Source organism: Puma concolor, chromosome A1 (genome assembly GCF_028749965.1).
Source record: "Puma concolor isolate L17-30 chromosome A1, mPumCon1.1.hap2, whole genome shotgun sequence".
Taxonomy (NCBI): Eukaryota; Metazoa; Chordata; class Mammalia; order Carnivora; family Felidae; genus Puma; species Puma concolor.
In genome coordinates this window covers 100,723,871-100,747,441 of record NC_141667.1, presented here as the reverse complement: position 1 = coordinate 100,747,441, position 23,571 = coordinate 100,723,871, and the positions used below count along the sequence as shown (strand labels likewise).

The window sequence follows — 23,571 nt, the reverse complement described above, 5'->3', positions numbered from 1 at the left end:
AGAGCACACTTTACATGCTGTATGTAGGCCAATTTGACAATAAATTATATTAAAAAAAAAAAGTTAAACCTACACAGAAGCAAGAAATGTATTATTAATTGTTGGATCAATTGTAGCAATAGTTAATAAACTCAAAGATTAAGAACTAAAAAAATTTAAATAAAATAAAAATTAAAAAAGTTGTTTACTCATTGATTCTTAAGTTTGAGAAAATATCTATTTGACTCATCTGAAAATTCATGATCTGAAATTTTGCTTGCATCAGTCAAGCAAAATAATGAGCAATTTCAGCATCATCATAGTCTAGAGTGCTGTTAGTTTCTTTGCATTCATCTTTTGATTTGTCTAATAATTGTGCTCAGTATGGGCAGAAAATGTAAAATTCAGAGCTTTCAACTATGTTTAGCTTTTATTAAAAGCTTGCATCAGTGAAAGTTTCTACCTCCCTCTCCCTCTTGCAAAAATGGTGTCTGTACTTCTCTTACGCTTTCTTTCAAAGATATAATATAGTGGGCAACACAATTAGAAAACTGAAGTATGCTGTTATAGTGATGATTTATTTCACTACCAGGTCATCTCTAGGTGATTCCATTATTTCATTTTCTTATGATTTTATCTTTTAGCATAAGTTGTGAATAATGATTAAATAATTCCTAGGGTAATGAAGTAGCAAAATACTCAAGATACAGGAAAATAAGATCCCTAAAATAATATAATGCATTTTCCATTTCTTTTTTTTTTTTTTTTTTTTTATTTATTTTTGGGACAGAGAGAGACAGAGCATGAACGGGGGAGGGGCAGAGAGAGAGGGAGACACAGAATCGGAAACAGGCTCCAGGCTCCGAGCCATCAGCCCAGAGCCCGACGCGGGGCTCGAACTCACGGACCGCGAGATCGTGACCTGGCTGAAGTCGGACGCTTAACCGACTGCGCCACCCAGGCGCCCCTGCATTTTCCATTTCTAAAGGGATCACTATAATGTATCTTCAGTTTATAAAAGCATCAAGTGAACTTTATTGTGTTAAAAAATGAATATTTTGTTCTTCAGAAGGTTTCTAAGTTCTTTTTCTTTGGAAGATAGGAAATACCAGTGCTGATAATAAATTTCAAAGAAGAAATTCAAAAACTGAAGCTGGGTCTAACAGATCCTTATATACTAGAGGTTAATATAACTTTGTTCCTTAATTTATATTATAACTGAACACAAACTAGTTTGTATTTCTTTCTCCTATCTCAAGTGAAAGTGTTAACCATTGTAATTCCAAAATAATAATTTGACCAAATGAGGCATTCATCTTAAAAATCAAAGTACATATTGTTAAATTAGTTCATTTATCTTTATCCAATCCAGTGAATTTTTGCATTAAAAAATAGATGTATAAAGTATAAAATTTGATATATAAAAAATCATTTATAAAGTTTATAATATTTTCCCATTGAGAATAGTTAATTTTTATACATAAGAAAAGCATGGCTATTATGGCATCCCACCATAACAAGCATTTAATGATAGAACCACACTTTATAAATCATGATCTGAGAGAATTATCAAAAACCAAAGTGAAGTCAAGAGGATCAGTGCCCTCCATGTAGTAATATTTACTTTTGCCCTGAAGCAGACATGTGAAAAGATGTGTCAAGTGAAGAAATGCTAGTAAATTCCAGAGATGAAGGCCTTTTCCAAAAATACCCCTGTTTCTTTCTACTGATTATTGCTAGTTTTTTTTTTATGGAATAAGAACCCAAACTATTTTGTGATTAACATTAGTGTATGATACTGTAGACAGAAGTTAAATAGGTGTGTAATGTAAACATTTTGTTAGTGATATTCTTGAAAAAAGGGTTGGGAATTTTTTGAGCCATGGAAAGTATTTTTTTCCTTCCTCATTAACAGGGTATTTTAGGAAAAAAATGTAAATATATGCAGTATAGGGGTGGAAGAGGATGAGGAAGGCAGTGCTGCTGTATATCAAGGGACAGAGAAAATCTTTCAGATATTTAAAACGGCAGATGAAGGGGCACCTGGGTGGCTCAGTCGGTTAAGCGTCCGACTTCGGCTCAGGTCATGATCTTACGGCTCGTGAGTTCAAGCCCCGCGTCGGGTTCTGTTCTGACTGCTGGGAGCTTGGAGCCTGCTTTGGATTCTGTGCCTCCTTCTCTCTCCCTCAAGAATAAATAAATGTTTTTTAAAAATAAATAAAAAATAAAAGGGCACATGAAGAAGCAGGCGTAAGGGAAAGTGTTCACAGAAAATACAGGAACCTGGTCTAGCTCTGTCCTTTGAAGGAAGAGATGTGCCTGGACACATCATGGCCAAACTGATGAAAACCAAAAATTAGGAGAAAAACTTGAACGCAGTCAGAAAAGGCACATTACATAGAAAGAACAACAATTTGAACTATCATGATCTTAACAAATAATGGAGGCTGGAAAACTGTGAAGCTACATCTTTAAAGTACTGAAAGAAAAAAAGCCTGTCAATTCTATACCTGATGGAAATACCTTTCAAGAATAAAGATAAAATAAATCTGCTGGCATACTGATTAGGAATGTAGGCTCTGCAGGAGCGCCTGAGGCTGAGTGTCCAACTCTTAATCTTGGCTCAGGTCATGATCTCACTGTACATGAGACCGAGCCCCGCATCAGGCTCTGTACTGATGGTGAGGAGCCTTCTTGGGATTCTCTCTGCCCCCCATCCCCTCTCTCTTTCTGCCCCTCTCCTGCTCACTTGCTCTCAAATAAAACATTTTTAAAATTGTAGGCTCTGGAGACAGAATCTTGGATTTGAATTTCAGCTTGGACGCCTCTGGTGATCATGGATGAATTACATAAATTCTCTAAAGTTCAGTCTCCTTATGTATTTTACTAACATATATACTTTATTGGGATAACACCTAAATTAGTAAGTAATCGAGAAAAATAAATGAGAGAATGCTTTTTAAGCCCTTAGTACCTGCTTGACATATGTTAAGTTGTTAGAAAGTGTTAGTTACCATTTATTCATATGTATTTTTAGCTAGTGTAGCCAACCTTTATGGAATTTTATGCTTTCTATTTTTATCCCTCCCCCTACCCCAGCTTTAGAGAAGTTGGCTACATCTTGAAAAAGGAAGAAACCATTAACAATATTGAAAATGAGAAATCACTTTTGCTGCTACTTTGACTTGTACAAAGACAAGATTTAGGAAGCTCTCATTTTCAGAGAAAATTCTTATAAATAATGCTTTCCCTTTATTTTCTGCATAGCAATGCATAGGCAGAAATATAGGGCGTTTTTGATCATTGATTTTTACGGAAATTATTACATAAGGCAATCCCTGGTAGAAATGAACTCTTTGTTTTAGATGCCATGATTATTGAAGATATTACACTTTGGATCACTAAGAAGATCTGCAGTTGATCTCCAAATGTATTTTAGTAAAGTATGAATGGACATCATATTTTTATAGTTTCATTTTAGTTTCCTTGTTTCATATTCTTCATTTGAAGATTTCTTAGGCTTTTAGAGAGTATTCAAAATAATGATGTCATTTAAAAATAAGTTTAGATCATAAATTGTGTTTTCTATTACAGTAATAAATGATATTTTATCTATTATTTATGACACTTTCACATTACTTCCATGAAATCTATAAAAAACCTGTCCTTCCCCCCCCCCCTTTTTTCAATTTTAGAGGGAAGGAAAGGGAGCAGGGGAGAGGAGCAGAGTCAGGGAGAATCTTAAGCAGGCTCCATGCTAAGCATGGACCCTGACCCAGGGCTTGATCCCGTGACTCTGGGGTCATGACCTGAGCCAAAATCAAGAGGTGGACGCTCAACCGACTGAGCCACCCAAGCACCCTTGTTCCTTTTTTTTTTTTTTTTTTTTGAATATTTATTTTTGAGAGAGAGAGAGAGAGGAGCAGGGGAGGGGCAGAGGGAGAGGGAGACACAGAAGCCAAAGCAGGCTCCAGGCTCTGAGCTGTCAGCACAGAGCCCTACATGGGGACTGAACTCACGAACCGCGAGATCATGATCTGAGCCGAAGTTGGATGTATAACCAACTAAGCCACCCAGGCACCTCTGTGTTCCTTCTTTTTGATAAGATTTCAATAATTTTGTTTTACCTTCTTTGTATTTATAATGTAATGGCTAAGTGTGAATGTTTTGATACTAGACCTGAAATACAGTCTCAAATCTACCAATTATTAACTGTTTGACCTTATCTAAGGTACATGTAAGTCTACACCTCAGTTTCCTTATCTCTTAAATAGGATTATACATGTAAAACACTGTAAGATCCAAATATTACTTTTTATATTACTGCATTTAAAAAGACTTAACTGAGTGGTTAGCATATTCTGTTCTGTATATTAACCTGCCCATCATTCATTCATTCATCATATAGTTATTAAGTAACAGGCTCAGTGGCCTACCACTATACCAGGTTTTGCCCTCTTGAAATTTATATTTTGGTTGTACTAAGTGCTGCAAAGAAACACTGTCTTATTTTTTCTTGCACAAATTCCAGGAGAAAAAGGTATTTGGCATAGAAGTTATTCAGTTGATCCATTTATTAGTATATTTAGATTATTCACTTTTATTCAAATGAAACGTTACTAATCTTTAAGATACAACTTTTTCGTAGCAGTGTTACTTACACTTTGATCTATGTACCAGTGCTAATCCATAATGAGATAATTACAGAATTTGAGAGTCAACTATAAATTTATTATCTCACAGTTTTGGTGGATCAAGGATCCCAACATGGCTTTAACTGGATGTCTCTGGATCATGAGGTTGCAGTCAAGCTGTTGTCTAGGGCTGCAGTCTTATCTGAAGACAACTGGAAAAGGTTCCACTTCCAAGCTTACTTACATGACCTGTCAGAGCTGCCTCAGAAAGCAGCTGACTTCCCCAGAGTGGGTAATCCAGGTTGAGAATGAGAGCATTCAAGATGGAAGTCACATTTTTTTTATAACCCATTTTTGTATATGATATCCCATCCCTTTTGCTGTGTTCTATTTGTTAAGAAGTGAGTCATTTAATTACATATTATAGTATTTATTTGTTGTACCTTTTTCTTTATTTTCCTAGCATCTATGAAGTATTTTTAAAGGTAAGTTAGTAGCATCAAGAAATGTATATTTCATTTGTAGATTAAATTTTGCTTCTTAGTATATTTGGCATTATAGAAATGAATAATTCATATGCTAGAAGCTACTGTCAACATATGACCAGTTTTCATAAGGCTGTATACTATAGGCAGATTTATTAAGAGGATCAGAATTAACTATAATAACTTATTGGCATTGGGAATATGGTTTTGGCAAAAATATTAACTGACAAAGTTTTACAAATATGCTAAAGCTATTATGGTTTAAAGTTTTGAAATCTCAGAAATTTAAGTTCTTAACTTTAATAGTGATGAATACTTTATTTTAACGTTTTAAAAATGGTAGTCACATAGTGAGAATCCAGATTTTAAGTCCCAAAACTAGGTTGCTATTATTCTTAGCTTCAAGCCTTTCAGTAAAGGCTATATGGTTCTAATCTCTTCTTAAATAAGTGAATTTCAGAGTCTACTTTGACTCCCACACGTTTGAGGCATGGTCAGGAAGAAAAAAGCATTTCCAATAAATACTAGATTAGAAATTAAAAAAAAAATATGTCCACGAGGAAACCAAAGCATGGAATTCATTTCCCTTTTCTAAGTAAAATTATGGTGTCCTCCAGAGGCCGATGTATCTTGCGTACCTGTGAAGGTTATATAATACAAGTGAATTTTTAGATTGAGGAATTACATTAAGGGATTAAAATCTGATTATATAAACATTTAGCATATATTTATATTTTTTTAAATGTGCATGTTCTTTTTTTTTTAATTTTTAAATGTTTTTATTTATTTTTGACAGAGAGAGAGAGACAGAGCATGAGTGGGGGAGGGGCCGAGAGAGAGGGAGACACAGAATTGAAAGCACAGAGCTGTCAGCACAGAGCCCGACACGGGGCTCGAACTCATGGACTGCGAGATCATGACCTGAGCCGAAGTGAGACATTCAATCGACTGAGCCACCCAGGCGCCCCCAAAATGTGTATGTTCTAAAGTAGAGTTCTAAAGATTATTTTGGGAATATTCTGGGATTTAATTTATAATTTTACTCTGAAGGGGCACCTGGGTGACTTGGTTGAGTGCCCAACTTCAGCTCAAGTCATGAACCAGCGGTTCATGAGTTCAAGCCCCTCCTTGGACTCACTGGTGTCAGCTTGTCAGTGCAGACCTTACTTTGGAACTTCTTTACCCCTCCATCTCCCCCTCTATCTTTCTCCTCTGCTTGTGGTCTCCCCAAAATAAATAAATATAAAAAAATTTTTAGAGGTAAAAAAAAAGTAAAATTTTATTCTGAAACTTGATTTATTCTTAGAAGTTTATTAATGTAATTTTTTACATTAAAAATTATTTGTCAAGCTTCATTAATAGGAAGCATTTCTGTGCATATTGTAGATAGTCTATATGTGATTTTTATCAGTCATGCCAAACATATGATGAGAGTTTATTCATACAGTTAAGTATGATACTAAGTATTAGGCATTAATGTTGAAATTTCATATGTGTCTAGACTTGCTTATCTTAATATTGTCTTCATTGACTTGAAGTAAACTGAAATGTAACTCCTAGTACCTTGATTTGAATATTAGGATCATGTCAGTGGTAAAGCCTTAAAAACCATGAAGAATATTCTCTTGTTGGTTCACTAAATATCACAAGATCCAAGCGGTGGGTGCCATTTGTTCTTTTGAGTTCCCTAAACTCGGGTGGCTGTGTGTGTGTGTGTGTGTGTGTGTGTGTGTGTGTGATTTTTTTCACTTGTCATTTATTTAGTCATGAACATTTTTTTTGTTTTTTTTCTATGATTTCTCAATCAATTACATGCCCGTGTTTGCAGCCACATTGATCACATTGTAGAGAAATAAATAAGAATGAAAGTGAGAGGAGAGAAACCACATTATTGCATGCTTACTTAGTATGTGTTTACTTTGCTAGGAACCCTTACATATCACACACTTAATCATCAACAACCCCTGGAAGTAAGTTTCACAGAACAGGATACCAAGATTCATACACTTTGAAATCATATAAATTTCCCGGGAAGACACAACTAGTTAAGTTTTAGAGTTGACATTTCAGTCCAGGTCTATCTGGCTTCAAAGCATATACTTTTTGCACTATATCAAAATGTCTCTTAGCACTGAACTCTTTTCATTAAGTACTGTACATTAAAATAAGCAGTATATTTAGGTTTCATTAAGAAAAAAATAGGTAACAGTTAATCTGGACTGCTTTTTCCCTTTATTAACAAGAGTTAATAGCTCTCGTTAGCTAAAATAAATCACTCATTATGTAACAGATGATAGTGTAATAAATTATTCTATGTCAATGTTTTGCAACTTTTTCTAACCTATACTCCCTTTCATAGACCTTACTTTTTAATGTTATTTGAACCTTCAAAGCAATTATCACTAAAAATAAATCATTATTTCTCCTTCCCTTCCAGTTACAGCATATAACTCTGGGAAGGGATGAGAAATCATCTCATCAATTAAGAATAATTATTTTTGCTGATTTGGATATAAATTCCAGATACTGTTGTTTGGTATCAGAAATTCTTTATATATCCTATCTGTTTAAATGTATTTTTATAACATTTGTTATAACATTTGTTAATAGTCATTAACAAATGGATTGTTACTGTTTTAAAATGAAAGTCCTTTAGGGGCGCCTGGGTGGCGCAGTCGGTTAAGCGTCCGACTTCAGCCAGGTCACGATCTCGCGGTCCGCGAGTTCGAGCCCCGCGTCGGGCTCTGGGCTGATGGCTCAGAGCCTGGAGCCTGTTTCCGATTCTGTGTCTCCCTCTCTCTCTGCCCCTCCCCCGTTCATGCTCTGTCTCTCTCTGTCCCAAAAATAAATAAATGTTGAAAAAAAAAAAATTAAAAAAAAAAAAAAAATGAAAGTCCTTTTAACAGTATGATCTAACAGAAGTCAGGTTATATGGAGTTTTTGATTTATTAAGTTTAGGGGAAAGTGTGTTTTATTTTTTTTTTTAAATTTTTTTTTTTTAATGTTTATTTATTTTTGAGACAGAGAGAGACAGAGCATGAACGGGGGAGGGGCAGAGAGAGAGGGAGACACAGAATCGGAAACAGGCTCCAGGCTCTGAGCTGTCAGCCCAGAGCCCGACGCGGGGCTCGAACTCACGGACCGTGAGATCATGACCTGAGCCGAAGTCGGACGCTTAACCGACCGAGCCACCCAGGCGCCCCTTTTTTTTTTTTTTAATGTTTACTTATTTATTTTGAGAGAGAAAGATTGCAAGCTGGGGAGGGGCAGAGAGAGAGAGAGAGAGAGAGAGAGAGAGAGGAGGGAGAGAGAATCCCAAGCAGGCTCCACACTGTGAACACAGAGCCTGACCCAGGGCTCCATCCCACAAACTGCAAAATCATGACCTGAGCTGAAATCAAGAGTTGAACACATAAGCCACTGAGCCACCTACGTGTCCCAGAGACCCATTTAAAGTAGTATTAAATTTCACTTCCACAAAAATATGGAAAATACTTTGTGATCATAATTTTTGTGCGTCTCTTGTGAATATTATGTGATTATCTCTGCTGGGAGCTAGCTCTCTCTTTCAATTTATGGATTTCTAAAGTAAGAACTAATGGGGAGAATAGAGATAACCAGGACTAATGAGAGATTCTAGAAATTTGAGAATAACAAATACTAAGCAATAAAAACAAAAGTAGGCTCACCACAGAGACATAAATGATAGTACTAAAAGGAACTCATAGGAATTAAAATATACTGAAACTTAGTATGTTTTATTAACTCTCTCCAATAATTTTTTGTACATTTAGATATAACTGGAAAGTAATCACAGAAATTAAATTTAACAAGGCAACTTAATTTCCCAAAGAATAAATATAAACTAGAATCTTTTGAATATTAATGGAACATAGCAAGTAAACTCAAACATGTAAATTCAAAATATTGTTTAAAAAATTTTTTTAATATTTATTTATTTCAGAAAGAGACAGAGAGAGAGTACAAGCAGGGGAGGGGCAGAGAGAGAAGGAGACACAGAATCCAAAGCAGGCTGCAGGCTCTGAGCTGTCATCTCAGAGCCCGGCGCAGGGCTCAAACTCATGAACCGTGAGATCATGACCTTAGCTGAAATCAAACACTTAACCATCTGAGCTACCTAGGCACCCCTAAATTCAGAATATTCTTATATTGTAATACAAGTCCCCAAAGTTTTAATAAATTAATATAACTATCAAATACCTTAGGAAAATAAGGCTTATAAAATGGAAGGTTGTTTAACTCATATAGCTGTCCTTACATATTTAATATTGAAATAAGGGAAAATTACAAGAATTTTATGGGTGCCTTAAGAGTGACTGCATGGCTTACTTGGTTAAGTGTATGACTCTTGGTTTTGGCTCAGGTTATGATCTTGCAGTAAGTGGGTTTGAACCCTGTGTCAGATTGTGCATCAGCCTGCTTGGGATTCTCTGTCTTCCTCTCTCTCTGCCCCTCCTCTCTCTGAAAAAGGGGAGCCTGGGTGGTTCAGTTGGCCGAGTGTCTGACTCTTGATTTCAGCTCAGGTCATGATCTCACAGGTTCATGAGTTTGAGCCCCACATCAGGGTCTGTACTGACAGTGTGGAGCTTGCTTGGGATTCTCCCTCCCTCTTTCTTTCTGCCTTTCCCCTGCTCACACGTTCTCTCTCTCTCTTTCTCAAAATAAATAAGCAAATAAATAAACATTAAATAAACATTAAAAAAGAAATTATAAACTTATTAACTCCAGAAAAGTAGCTTTTCTCAGTCTTTTAATATAACTATGTAACCTTGCTATGTGAATAAAAGGATGAGAAAATGATATTAAAATGATATAAAATGAGAAAATGATAAAAAAAATGACTGAGTTCAGTCATTCCACAGATTATTTTTTGAGCCCCTGCTCTGTGTCAAGCACTGTTTGAGGCATTTGGGATATATCAGGTAAAGCAAAAACAAAAATCAAAGTACCCTGTCCTCTTGGAGCGTCCATATTCACAGGAGAGATGGATAAAAAGCATAATAAGTATGTAAATTTATGTTTATTATGTTAGGAAATGCTAAGAGTTATGAAAAACATGGGGCATTGGGGAGAAGGGGTGGGAGGTACTAATCAGGTTGAAATTTAAATAAGGAGGTCAGGGTAGCCCCTCACTGAGAAGGTAACATTTAAGCAAGACTTGAAAGAGTTTAGTCAATAGGGTATCTAGCTGAAGAATCCTAAAGGGGAAGGGAATAGCCAGGGCAAAAAGTTTCAAGGTTAGAATATACTGACCAGATTTGAGGAATAGCAAAGAGATCAGTGTGGCTGGAGAGTAGTGAGCAACGGGGAGAGTATTAGACAGGTATGAGGGTCGACAGGTAATTGGGATACAGATTCTGTTGGGACTTTGCTTTTATTCTGGAGTAAGATGGGATGCCATTGTACAGTTTTCAGCAAAGGAGTGATTGTGACCTACCTTGTGATTTAGAAGAATCGTTTCAGCTACTGTGTTGATAATTGATTGCATGGAGGGCAGAAACAGACTATTTAAGAGGCTATTACATTAATCCAGGCAAGAGATAATGGTGGTTCAGACTAGAGTGAAAGAAATGACAGCATTGAGAAGTGGTTAAATTCAGAGTATGTTTTGAAAGCAGAGTCCATAGTGTTTGCCAACAATTTGGTTGTGTGGTGTATGAGAAAGAGTGAGGTTAAGTATGACTACAAGATTCTTTGCATGAGGAATTGGAAGCGATTGGAGGGTTGCCCTGAACTGAGATGAGGAAGGCTGCATGCAAGTGGAACTGGTTTGAGTGATGGAGGCAGATGAGAAGATCAGTTTTGGACATGTTAAATTTAGGATACCAGACGGGCATTTGGACTGCAGCTATAAACTTGGAACTTCTTAACATATAGAGGATAGTAAACTATCCTCATGAAACTAGGCTTGGTAATTGAGCATCAGCAAGACAGGAAGGTAGCTGAAAACTAATTTTACCTATCTCACAACTTTGCCTGGTGCCAGTGTTGCTAATAATAACCCAGTTCTTCTGACCCAATTAGGGACCAAATGCAATTCTTCTTAGAGTTTTTGGGCTAAATAATATATTCTTTGTGAAATAGTAGGCATTCATAAATGTTTCTGTTCTTTTTATACATTTCAGTTTTTAAAGGAGAAGACAGCTTAAATGTAAGATTTGTGCATTCAACATCTTCAAGCATCAATGGTGGTGGTTTGGGAAAATATGAATGAATTACATTCACCAGTTTTATTAGAAAATGAAAAGTAATTGGATTACTAAAGCATGAGACAAAATATAGGGTGATATTAAGTTGAATGTGATAGTTGAAGAGAAAAATCAAACGATAAAAACAGAAAACTAGCCTATATTCTCTTGGGTACTGGGAAACAATAGCACCAGTGGTTCCCATACTTGGGGCACATTGGAATAACTTGGGCATGCCTTAAAAATACTGATATCTGGTTCCTGCTCTCAGACCTTTGAATTTATTTATGTCACATGGAATCAAAACAAACAAAAAACCAACCTGAACTCATAGATGCAGAGAACAGATTGGTGGTTGCTAGAGGTGGGGTAGGAGTAGGCGAAATGGGTAAAGGTGGTCAAAAGGTACAAATTTCCAGTTATAAAATGAGTAAGTCATGGGGGTATAATGTGCAGAATGGTGACTGTAGTTAATATCGTATGGTATATTTGGAACTTGCTAAGAGATTAGATCTTAGAAGCTCTCATCACAAGAAAAGAAATTGTGTAAGTATGTGTGGTGATGGATGTCAAGTTAAAAAAAAAAAAAAAAAAGGAAAAGAAAAGGTCCTCAACAGCGTAGAATAAATGAACCCTCTCTAAATCATGCAAATAAGAAATCACTGGCCTAATTTGTTATAGGTTCATGACAGCTGTTTACCTGGTCATTTCTTTATAGCATACATGCACTCCAAATTGGAAGCAGCTGTGATGTTATGGCAGCTGTACTAGACTTGAAGAAGACTTGGATTCACATCCCAGTTCTTTTGCTTATTAGCAGACTTATGATGGCCAATTCACTTAACCTTACTGAATTCCAATTTCTATCTTTCCTATGAGAATAAGCAAATCTCTGTTGCATGGTTATTATATTTTTAAAAACTAATAAATATGAAAGTAAATTATAAATTACTATTTAAAGATATTAAAGAATTATTTGGGGTGCCTGGCTGGCTCTAGCTGGTAAAGCATGTGATTCTTGGTCTCAGGGTCATGAGTTCAAGCCCATGTTGGGTGTAGAGCTTACTTAAAAATAAAAAAAGAGTTATTATTTGAGAGGATTTTTCTTAATCTTAGATGTGACATAACATTATAAAATGTATTAATCTCCCAGAAGTGAATAGATTATTATTTTGTCTGTATTTTTTTCACTGCCTTAAGAAATAGAGTTCTGGGGGTGCCTGGGTGGCTCAGTCAATTGGGCGTCTGACTCTTGGTTTCAGCTTAGGTCATGATATCATGGTTTGTGAGTTGAGCCCCACGTTGGGCTCTGTGCTAATGGCACGGAGCCTGCTTAGGATTCTTTCTCTTCTCTCTCTCTTGCCCTCCACTGCTCCCTCTCTCTCTCTCAAACTCTCTCAAAATAAATAAATAAACATTAAAAAAAAAAGAAATTGAGCTCTGTATACAGAGTGTAATAAATGCCACTGAATTTAACATGTTTAGTAGATGAAGTGTTATTTCATATTTGTTTCCTATACAGTATGTTAATACTGAAAAACATGAACTTTGGACTCAAGTCTGGGTTTCAATACAGATATTGTCACTTATTAGCATATTTATGTCAGTAGGTATGTTCTAAGACTCAGATTTCTTCTCTCTTTATTTTGGGGGTAATGAAATTTACCTTTCAGGGTAGGGCTACTGTGTGAGATTCAAGCGTAAAGTGCCTAGCATAGTGAGTGGCTGGCTCAAAACTTGCAGGAAATGTTCATTTTCTTCCTTTTGAGAGTACAATAATCTTGGGATAGTAATTTTAAACTCTGAATAATAATAATTTCTCAGGGCTCCTGGGTGGCTCAGTTGTTTGAGGTTTGATTAATTTGGCTGACGTCATGATCTCATAGTTCGTGAGTTCGAGCCCTGTGTCAGGCTCTGTGCTACTAGTGCAGAACCTGTTTGGGATTCTTTCTCGTCTCTCTCTGCCCCTCCCCCACTCACACTCAATCTCCAAATAAGTAAATAAATATTTAAAAATAACAATATCTCAATGGCTAACAATTCTTATATTCTTAAATGTTTTTCTTGTTTTGCTTATTATCATCTTAACTTTTAAGTGTCCACCTCCTCACCATGAATGCTTTGAAAAGCAGTGTTTATTTTGTATGTTTTTTTAGGTAATAAAAAAACCTTTAAGTTTATACCATGCACAGCACCAAGGAGAAGAATGACAACAACAAAGATGACCTTCTGCTTAGGATGGGACTTAATGATAATAAAGCTGGAATGGAAGGATTAGATAAAGAGAAGATTAATAAGATTATAATGGAAGCCACAAGGGTATGTTTCTTGTTTCTTTTGATATCATTAATTTAGTAGCTTTTTAACTTTCTGTTTAAAAGAAAATCAGTAAGTTGTAAATATTTTTTATTGTAATTTTTAATATTTTAATGTATCTTGTTACAACAAGTGGGTATGGAATAATCTCCCTTCTGTTCTGTTGCTCTTCCTCTTGCCGTCCAATTTTCCTGCTTCATGTACACATTATATGCATGTGTTTCAGTAATGTAACTTGGAGGTCTTTCCATAAAGATCTTCAGTTTTCATGCCTGCATGTGTAGATATAATTTATTGAACCAGACGGAATGTTCATTTATGAACCCATACATCATTTCTAGTCTTTTGTTTTTACAAACAATATGACAGTGAATAACCTTTACAACTTTCACAACTTTACATATGTGCAGGTAAAATTATAAGAGATCGTAGAAGTAGAATTATTCCACCAAATACAGATAACAAAAAGGGATATATTCATGTGGAATTTTTTTAAGTGTTTGTTTATTTATTTGGAAAGAGAGCGCAAGGGAGGGAGGAGCAGAGCAAGGAGAAAGAATCTCAAGCTCTGCTGACAGCGCAGAGCCCAGCCCGGGGCTTGAACTCCCTAACCACGAGGTCATGACCTGAGCCCAAATCAAGAGTCAGATGCTTAACTGACTGTGCCACCCAGGTGGCCCACATATGGAATTTTTATGAATTGCTCAAGTTGCCCTACGTAGTTTATGTATCGATTTAAATTTTCACTGCCAATATATGTGCAACCATGCCTGCCCAGTGTGTTACTAAGCTTTTGGATTTTCCTATCTATAGTAATGTAGTGTAGGCTTAATTTGCATTTCTCCTATGAAAAGTGAGATGGTGCATCTTTTCACATGTTTAACAAGCGACTTGTATTTTCCCTTTTTACAAACTGTCTCTTCTCGTCATTTGCACAATTTTCCATTAGATTATTGTATATCTTTTGATTTTGCTTATGATACTTAATCCTGTGCAGAAGTTTTCTGTTTGCCTTTTTTAAAAATTTATTTATTTTGGGGCGCCTGGGTGGCGCAGTCGGTTAAGCATCCGACTTCAGCCAGGTCACGATCTCGCGGTGCGTGAGTTCGAGCCCCGCGTCAGGCTCTGGGCTGATGGCTCAGAGCCTGGAGCCTGTGTCCGATTCTGTGTCTCCCTCTCTCTCTGCCCTTCCCCCGTTCATGCTCTGTCTCTCTCTGTCCCAAAAATAAATAAACGTTGAAAAAAAAATTTATTTATTTTGAGAGAGAGAGAGAGAGAGAGAGGGAGAGAGATGTATGAGCAGAGGAGGGACACAAAGAGAGGGAGGGAGAAAATACCAAGGAGGTCTGTGCTGTTAGCATGGAGTGAACAGTGAGATCATGACCTGAGCCAAGAGGAAAAGCTGGACACTTAACTGACAAAGCCTTGTTTGATTTTTCATATGTACTTGAATTAGTCAACTGCGTATGGCTTTCTCCAAGGTCATAAATATTTTCTTCTAATATTTTTTTGTTTTATTTATATATTATGAAATAAGTACCCTTCAGAAAGGTGTAAAATTTAAGAGAATATACTTATTTTAAAGAAATGCATGCTGGTATCTACAGCAACTTACTTTTGAATGGTTTAACCAAAAAGAGGGGGAGGAGTGTGTGTGTATGCATGCATGTTTGTGCAAGTGCATATGTTGGAGTGGGGGTGTGTGTATTGTGTATTCCTAGAAATTGTGGGAGAAACTAAATGTATCAGGATATTAATAGCTGATTAATCTAGGTGAGGACATAGGGGTGTTCTTTGTACTATTCCTTCAAATGTTGGAAGATTTAGAAATTCCAAAATAAAACCTTGAGGGAAAAATAATTTTTTAAGTGTATAAAATATAGATAAAATTTTAAAAGTAAAAAAATTGAGATGAAGTAAGCAAACATAGTATATGGACCCTGGTTGGATCTTGGTTTGAACAAATATATTTGGAACAGTTAAGGGAATTTGAATATGGACAGGGTACTAGATTGTATTAAGGAACTATTGTTAATTTTATTAGCTTTGAAAATGCTATTATAATTACCTAGGAAAATGACCTCATTTTTAAAAATGCATACTAATGGGGCGCCTGGGTGGCGCAGTCGGTTAAGCGTCCGACTTCAGCCAGGTCACGATCTCGCGGTCCGTGAGTTCGAGCCCCGCGTCGGGCTCTGGGCTGATGGCTCAGAGCCTGGAGCCTGTTTCCGATTCTGTGTCTCCCTCTCTCTCTGCCCCTCCCCCGTTCATGCTCTGTCTCTCTCTGTCCCAAAAATAAATAAACGTTGAAAAAAAAAAATTTAAAAATGCATACTAAAACACTGTATAGAATAGCTAAATATCATTATATCTGTAATTTACTTTAAAACAGTTTACTTAAAAAAATCAGTGAAGGAAATAAGACAAAATGTTAAATCTCAGTGATAGTTTTATATAGTGTTTATTGTACTAATCTGTATTCTCTGAGATTTTTTTGAAATTTTCATCTTAAAACTTAAAAAAAGAATTAAAACCTATGACCCTAGTTTTCAGGTTAAGAAATAGAATATTTAAGTCATCCCAGATTTTATCTTTCCTCTCTCTTCTCTGTGTCCCAGTAACACTTATTAAATAGTTCATCTAGATCATCATTTCTTACTGATCTGCAATGCTTTCTTCTGTTCCACTGGATTGTTATTATATCATTACAACATGACCTGCATTCCAGTATTGTCTAGTAAGTCTAGACAACTGCTAGAACAAGTTCTTTTTTTGCTCTTTGTTCTTTTTCAAGAATATCTTAAAAAGAGCATTTGCTCTTCCATATAAGTTTTATGTGATATACAGTTGACCATTAAACAGTGCGAAGGTTAGGAGCACTGCCCCCCCCCCCACACACACACAATTGAAAATCCATGTACATGACACAAAAACAGACACATAGACCAATGGAATAGAATAGAAACCCCAGAACTAGACCCACAAACGTATGGCCAACTCATCTTTGACAAAGCAGGAAAGAACATCCAATGGAAAAAAGACAGTCTCTTTAACAAATGGTGCTGGGAGAACTGCACAGCAACATGCAGAAGGTTGAAACTAGACCACTTTCTCACACCATTCACAAAAATAAACTCCAAATGGATAAAGGACCTGAATGTGAGACAGGAAACCATCAAAACCTTAGAGGAGAAAGCAGGAAAAGACCTCTCTGACCTCAGCCGTAGCAATCTCTTACTCGACACATCCCCAAAGGCAAGGGAATTAAAAGCAAAAGTGAATTACTGGGACCTTATGAAGATAAAAAGCTTCTGCACAGCAAAGGAAACAACCAACAAAACTAAAAGGCAACCAACGGAATGGGAAAAGATATTTGCAAATGACATATCGGACAAAGGGCTAGTATCCAAAATCTATAAAGAGCTCACCAAACTCCACACCCGAAAAGCAAATAACCCAGTGAAGAAATGGGCAGAAAACATGAATAGACACTTCTCTAAAGAAGACATCCGGATGGCCAACAGGCACATGAAAAGATGTTCAGCGTCGCTCCTTATCAGGGAAATACAAATCAAAACCACACTCAGGTATCACCTCACGCCAGTCAGAGTGGCCAAAATGAACAAATCAGGAGACTATAGATGCTGGAGAGGATGTGGAGAAACGGGAACCCTCTTGCACTGTTGGTGGGAATGCAAATTGGTGCAGCCGCTCTGGAAAGCAGTGTGGAGGTTCCTCAGAAAATTAAAAATAGACCTACCCTATGACCCAGCAGTAGCACTGCTAGGAATTTATCCAAGGGACACAGGAGTACTGATGCATAGGGGCACTTGTACCCCAATGTTCATAGCAGCACTCTCAACAATAGCCAAATTATGGAAAGAGCCTAAATGTCCATCAACTGATGAATGGATAAAGAAATTGTGGTTTATATACACTATGGAATACTACGTGGCAATGAGAAAAAATGAAATCTGGCCTTTTGTAGCAACGTGGATGGAACTGGAGAGTGTGATGCTAAGTGAAATAAGCCATACAGAGAAAGACAGATACCATATGGTTTCACTCTTATGTGGATCCTGAGAAACTTGACAGGAACCCATGGGGGAGGGGAAGGAAAAAAAAAAGAGGTTAGAGTGGGAGAGAGCCAAAGCATAAGAGACTGTTGAGAACTGAGAGCAAACTGAGGGTTGAGGGGGGTGGGAGGGAGGAGAGTGTGGGTGATGGGTATTGAGGAGGGCACCTTTTGGGATGAGCACTGGGTGTTGTATGGAAACCAATTTGACAATAAATTTCATATATAAATAAAAAAAAAAAAAAAAAAAGAAAATCCATGTACAACTTTTGACTCCTCGAAAATGAACTGCTAATAGCCTACAATTGACTGGAAACCTTACCAGTAACATAAACAGTCGATTAACACAAATTTTGTATATTATGTGTATTACATACTGTATTCTTTAATAATAAAGTAAGATGGAGAAAAGAAAACGTTAAACAAATTGTAAGCAAGAAAAAATATATTTACAGTACTGTACTATTTTTTTTAAGTTTTTTTTTTTAATGTTTATTTATTTTGAGAGATAGAACGTGAGTGGGGGAGGAGCAGAAAGGGAGGGAGACACAGAATCCAAAGCAGGCTCCATCCAGGCCCTGAGCTGCCAGCACAGAGCCCAGTGAGGGGCTCGAACTCACGAACCATGAAACCATGACCTGAGCTGAAGTCGGATGCTTAACCAACTGAGCTACCCAGGCGCCCCTGTATTGTACTGTTTTTATTGAAACAAGTCCATGTATGAGTTGGCCTACTGCAGTTCAAACCCATGATGTTCAAAGGTCAGCTGTATATACATACATAGAACTATATATGCATATCATCTGATTGATATGTATCTATCATATAAAATATATACTTTATATATATTTTATATACCAATATATATTAAAATATTTATATATTTTATATAATATATATTCCTCTAGTGTGGGGGGTTGGGGAGTTCATCATAAATATCTTTTTTGAATTGAAATTTTCTAATTGTTACTGCTTCACAGAAATGCAACTTCTTTAAAATTTTTATCAGAAACATTTTTTGTTGTTACTTATTTATTTTTTTAGAGAGAGTGTAAATCAGGAAGACAGGCAGATGGAGAGAGGGAGAGAATTTTAGGCAGACTCCATGCTCAGTACGAAGCCTGATGGGGCTTGATCCCGCGACCCTGGGATCATGACCTAAGCTGAAATCAAGAGTCAGACACTCAACCAACTAAGCCACCCAGATGCCCCTATCAGAAATGAAAAACATACAGAAAATGAGATACTAAAGTGAATTCCTGGGTAATCATCACCCAGCATCATCAGACATCAACTTATTTGCAAATATTGTTTCATCTATCTCACCCCTCCCTACTGAATTTTGGAGGTAGAAGATGGAGTATTTTAAAACAAATCCCAATAAATTGGATAAATTTCTAGAAATTTAAAGTTTTCCAAAACTGACTCAAGAAAATAAGAAAATCTAAATAGACCTTTAATAAGGAAAGAAATTAAATCAATAATTAAAAATCTCCATTCCCCTCCCCCCGAAAAAAAAAAAAAAGTCAAGATGGCTTCAGTGGTGAATTTTATCTGACACTTAAGAAGAAATAATACTGGGGTACCTGTGTGGCTCAGTTGGTTAACCATCTGACTTCAGCTCAGGTCATGATTTCCCAGTTCATGAGTTCGAGCTCAGCATTGGGCTCTGTGCCGACAGCTCAGAGCCTGGAGCCTGTTTCAGATTTTGTGTCTCCCTCTCTCAGCCCCTCCCCCGCTCATTCTCTCTCTCTCTCTCTCTCTCTCTCTCTCTCTCTCTCTCTCTCTTTCAAAAATAAATAAACATTAGAAAAAAATAATAAGTAAACATTTAAAAAAGAAGAAATAATACCAGTATTCCACAAGTTCTTCCAGAAAATGAAGAAATATGTAACATTTGCCAACTCATTCTATAAGACCAGTATCACCTTGATACAATAGCCAAACAAGCAGAATATTATAGATCATTGTAAACATAAAAGCCCTCAACAAAATGTTAGCAAACTGAATCCAGGAGTATAAAAAGAAGATTGCGTTCCATGACCAAGTGGGATTTATTCCAGGAATGCACTTTTCTCCTAAAATCAGGAACAAGACAAGGTAGTCCACTCTCATGTCTTCTCTTCAACATAGTCCTGAGAGTTCTAGCCAGTGTAGTCAGGCAATAGAAAGAAATAAAAGGCATCTAGATTGGAAAGGAAGAAATAAAACTATCTCTTCACAAATAACATGATGTTTATGGATAGAAACTCTTACGGATTTCAAAAGGAGTGCAACAGTTGTACCCTGAAAATAACAAAAGTGTGTTGAGGGAAAGTAAGGATATAAAAATGAAAGCATCCTATGTTCAACATTGAGAAGACTCAACATCGTTAAGAGGGTAGTTCTCCTCAAACTGATCTATGGATTCAGTGTAATTTTTCATCCAAATTCAAGGGGCTTTTTTTCCTGCCAAAATTGACAAACAGACCCTAAAATTTATAAGGAAATGTGAAACACCTAAAATAGTGAAAACAATTTTGAAAAGGAACAAACAATAAGGTCTTTGGCTTTCCTGTTTAAGAATGTGCTATAAAGCTACAGTTATCAAGATAGTGTGTTACTGTATAAGGCTAGACATATTGAACAATGGGGTAGAATTAAGAGTCCAGAAGTAAATCTTTGCATTGATACTTTATTGGGTTTTGACGAAAGTACCAAGGCAGAAGGATCATCTGTGCAGCACATGATGCTGGGACAACTGGATATCCACATGCAAAAAAAAGATGAACCTAAACCCTCACTTCACACCATATACAAATTTAACTCAAAATCAAGATAAATGTAAGAGCCAAAGCAGTAAAACTTAATGACGATATGAGAAAGTCTTTGAGACTCTTGGTTAGACAAGCATTTCTTAGATATAACAATAAAAGCACAGTCAGTAAAAGAAAAAGTTGACAAGTTAGACTCATCACATTTGAAAACATCTGCACTTCAAAAGACACAATTAAAAAATGAAATGATAAGCAACATAGTAATATAAAATATTTGCAAAATACTTATCTGATAAAGGACTTACATCCAGAATATAAAGAGAATTTTTATAAATTGTTAGTAAGACAACCTAGTTAAAAATGGACAAAAAATATAAATAGACTTTTCACTAAAGATATAAAAATAGAAAAATAGAACCCTCATACTTTGCTGGTGGGATTATAAAATGGTTCAGCCACTTTGGAAAACAGTCTGGCAGTTTCTCAAAAGGTTTAGAATGGAGTTACCATATGACTCAGAGATTCCACTCCTGGGTACCTAAGGAAAGTGAAAACATATGTCCATGCAAAAATGTCTATATGAATGTTCATTGCAGCATTTCTCATAAAAGCCAAAGTAAAAATAATCTAAATGTCCATCAACCTAGGGCACCTGGGTGGCTCAGTTGGTTAAGTGTCCAACTGTTGGTTTTGGCTCAGGTCGTGATCTCAGGGTTTCATGGATTAAGCCCCTGGTCAGGCTCTTTGCTGACTGTGCAGAGCCTACTTAGGATTCTCTCTCCCTCTCTCTCTCTCTCTCTCTCTCTCTCTCTCTCAAAATAAACACATTAACATTAAAAAAAATTCATCAACCTGATGAATGAATAGATGTTATGTTCAGTGATGGGATGATAGGTGATTTTCTAAAAGTGATTTTCTACATTTTCTTTAATGACTAACATTAAAATTTTGTAAAAGCTTTTTTAAAAAATTTTTGAGAGAGTGCAAGTGGGGATGGGGCAGAGAAAGAGGGAGACACAGAATCCAAAGCAGGCTTCAGGTTCTGAGCTGTTAGCACAGAGCCTGATGTCGGGCTTGAACTCATGAGCCATGAGATCATGACCTGAGCCGAAGTCGGACGCTTAACCGACTGAGCCACCCAGGTGCCCCAAAATTTTATAAATGCTTTTTACATAAAAGTGAAGGAGATAACTGATAACCCAAATGACTGAGGGCTTGGATATGCCCATGGATCCTGTCTAGGACACATTGTTATTTTCTGAGTGCCGATCTGTACTCATCTCAGAGTTTGCAGCGTATAATTACTGTCTCAACAAGCCTATGATGTAGGTAACTATAAATTCATTTTGCAGGTAAGGAAATTGAGACATAGAAAGATTAGTAGTTTTAGGGTCACCCAGCTAGCAAGGAGTGAGCTAAGTTTTGAATTCAGTAATTGTGATTCTAGTCTATACACTTAGGTACCATGGTTATACATACTACAGTGATGCTTTCCTTCTGACACTTTCTTATGCTTTGTTTTGTTTTCTTACAAAGGGGTCCAAATTTTATGGAAATGAGCTCAAGAAAGAAAAGCAAGTCAACCAACGAATTGAAAATATGATGCAACAAAAAGCTCAAATTACCAGCCAACAGCTAAGGAAAGCACAATTACAGGTATTAATTTAATTGCTAAAGAAAGTGAAAGCTGGTAGAATAGTAATTGATAGTTAAAATGCATCATGGTCAAGTCACATCTGAAAACAAGGTAAAATGTAAATGTTCATTATATTATAAAGCATAAAATTTAACAAACATGCATACTTTGTTAAATATTGGTCTACTCTTTTACATAAAGACCCCATACCTAGGCATTGTCACCTCCATTATACAGAAGAGTTAATGGAACCTTAATTAGGGTAAATAACTTGCCTAGCTTCAGAGCTAGGATTTAATCCAAAGCTTATGTTCTTTTTGTTATATACATACTTTGCAGCTACAAAAGGCCACAAGATAAATGTGGCATGTTTTCTTCAATGCTGATTTTGCAAAACAGATTTAGGGGAACATGTTCACTAATTAAATTATAAAGCAATTTAAAACATAATTGTGTTGTACTAAACTAAGGTAGAATGCCAAATGTGCATGAATTTTTAAGATAAAACACCAGACTTCTAAAAATTTGGAGGCTTTTGGCTTCTCCAGTATCTTCAGGGAATAAATACTCAAAAGAGTTTCCTCTGGTATTTAAAAGCTATTCCAGGAGAAGAGTTTGAGTAGAGCAACACTGTAGGGCATCATGTAGTTGATTGAAAACTCAAAATAGTCAAGGTTTTGCTGGTAAACCTAAGGTTTACTTTTATATATTTAAAAAAAAAATTTTAAATAAAGTTTACTTTTAAAGACAGTTTTTATCCTCTATCAAAATCTGATTCAATTTAACAAAGCAGTTTAGGCTGTAATATGATGATAAAATCATATTGATCTAGGCCACACATTTCTTCTCGTGATAGAGTTCAGAGATGCCAAACTTTATGTTTTTTTCTTTGCCAAATTGTAATGTGTCATTTTCTTCATATATGCTTTCCTAGAGCACAAGCTAGTTTTTTATTTTATGTGATAAGTGGTCTCCTCTCATAAAGAAAGATCACTTGCTTTTGCCTTCCCAAATTATCATTTAAAAAAATTTTTTTAACATTTATTCATTTTTTGAGGGACAGAGAAAGAGCACGAGCAGGGGAGGGGCAGAGAGAGAGGGAGACACAGATCCAAAGCAGGCTCCAGGCTCTGTGCTGAAGCACAGAGCTCTATGTGGGGCTCAAACTCACAAACTGCGATATCATGATCTGAGCCGAAGTCAGACACTTAACTGACTGAGCCACCCAGACGACCCCCAAAATTAGCATTTTTAGTGCTTCATAGCATTCTACTGTATGGAGGTACCATAATTTATTTGCCTTATCCCACATGGGTTTCAGTTTTTTGTTTTTATATATAACCTTGCGATGATTGTTCTTATTTACATATCTTTGTACTCTTGTCCTGTTATTTTCACCAAAGATTGTACAGTTTCACATTTTCAACACAAGAGTGCTAGTTTCCTCACATACTTGTTTCAAATTAAATTTTATTAATTTT

The 23,571-nt window shown here is 36.3% G+C and overlaps 1 protein-coding gene across 5 annotated transcripts in view; it reads left to right on the top strand.

Annotated features, from left to right (window-relative positions):
* POLK (DNA polymerase kappa) overlaps positions 1-23,571 on the top strand; it is a 75,569-nt gene that overhangs the window by 12,384 nt on the left and 39,614 nt on the right. For 4 of the 5 annotated variants that reach the window (XM_086698617.1, XM_086698596.1, XM_086698582.1 and 1 more), the window contains exons 2-3: positions 13,464-13,626; positions 21,991-22,110. In XM_086698617.1, coding sequence (XP_086554743.1) covers positions 13,492-13,626; positions 21,991-22,110 — 255 coding nt within the window. In that variant the 5' untranslated portion in view covers positions 13,464-13,491. The remainder of the gene's footprint in view (positions 1-13,463; positions 13,627-21,990; positions 22,111-23,571) is intronic. The other variant, XM_086698606.1, reaches the window with a different exon arrangement.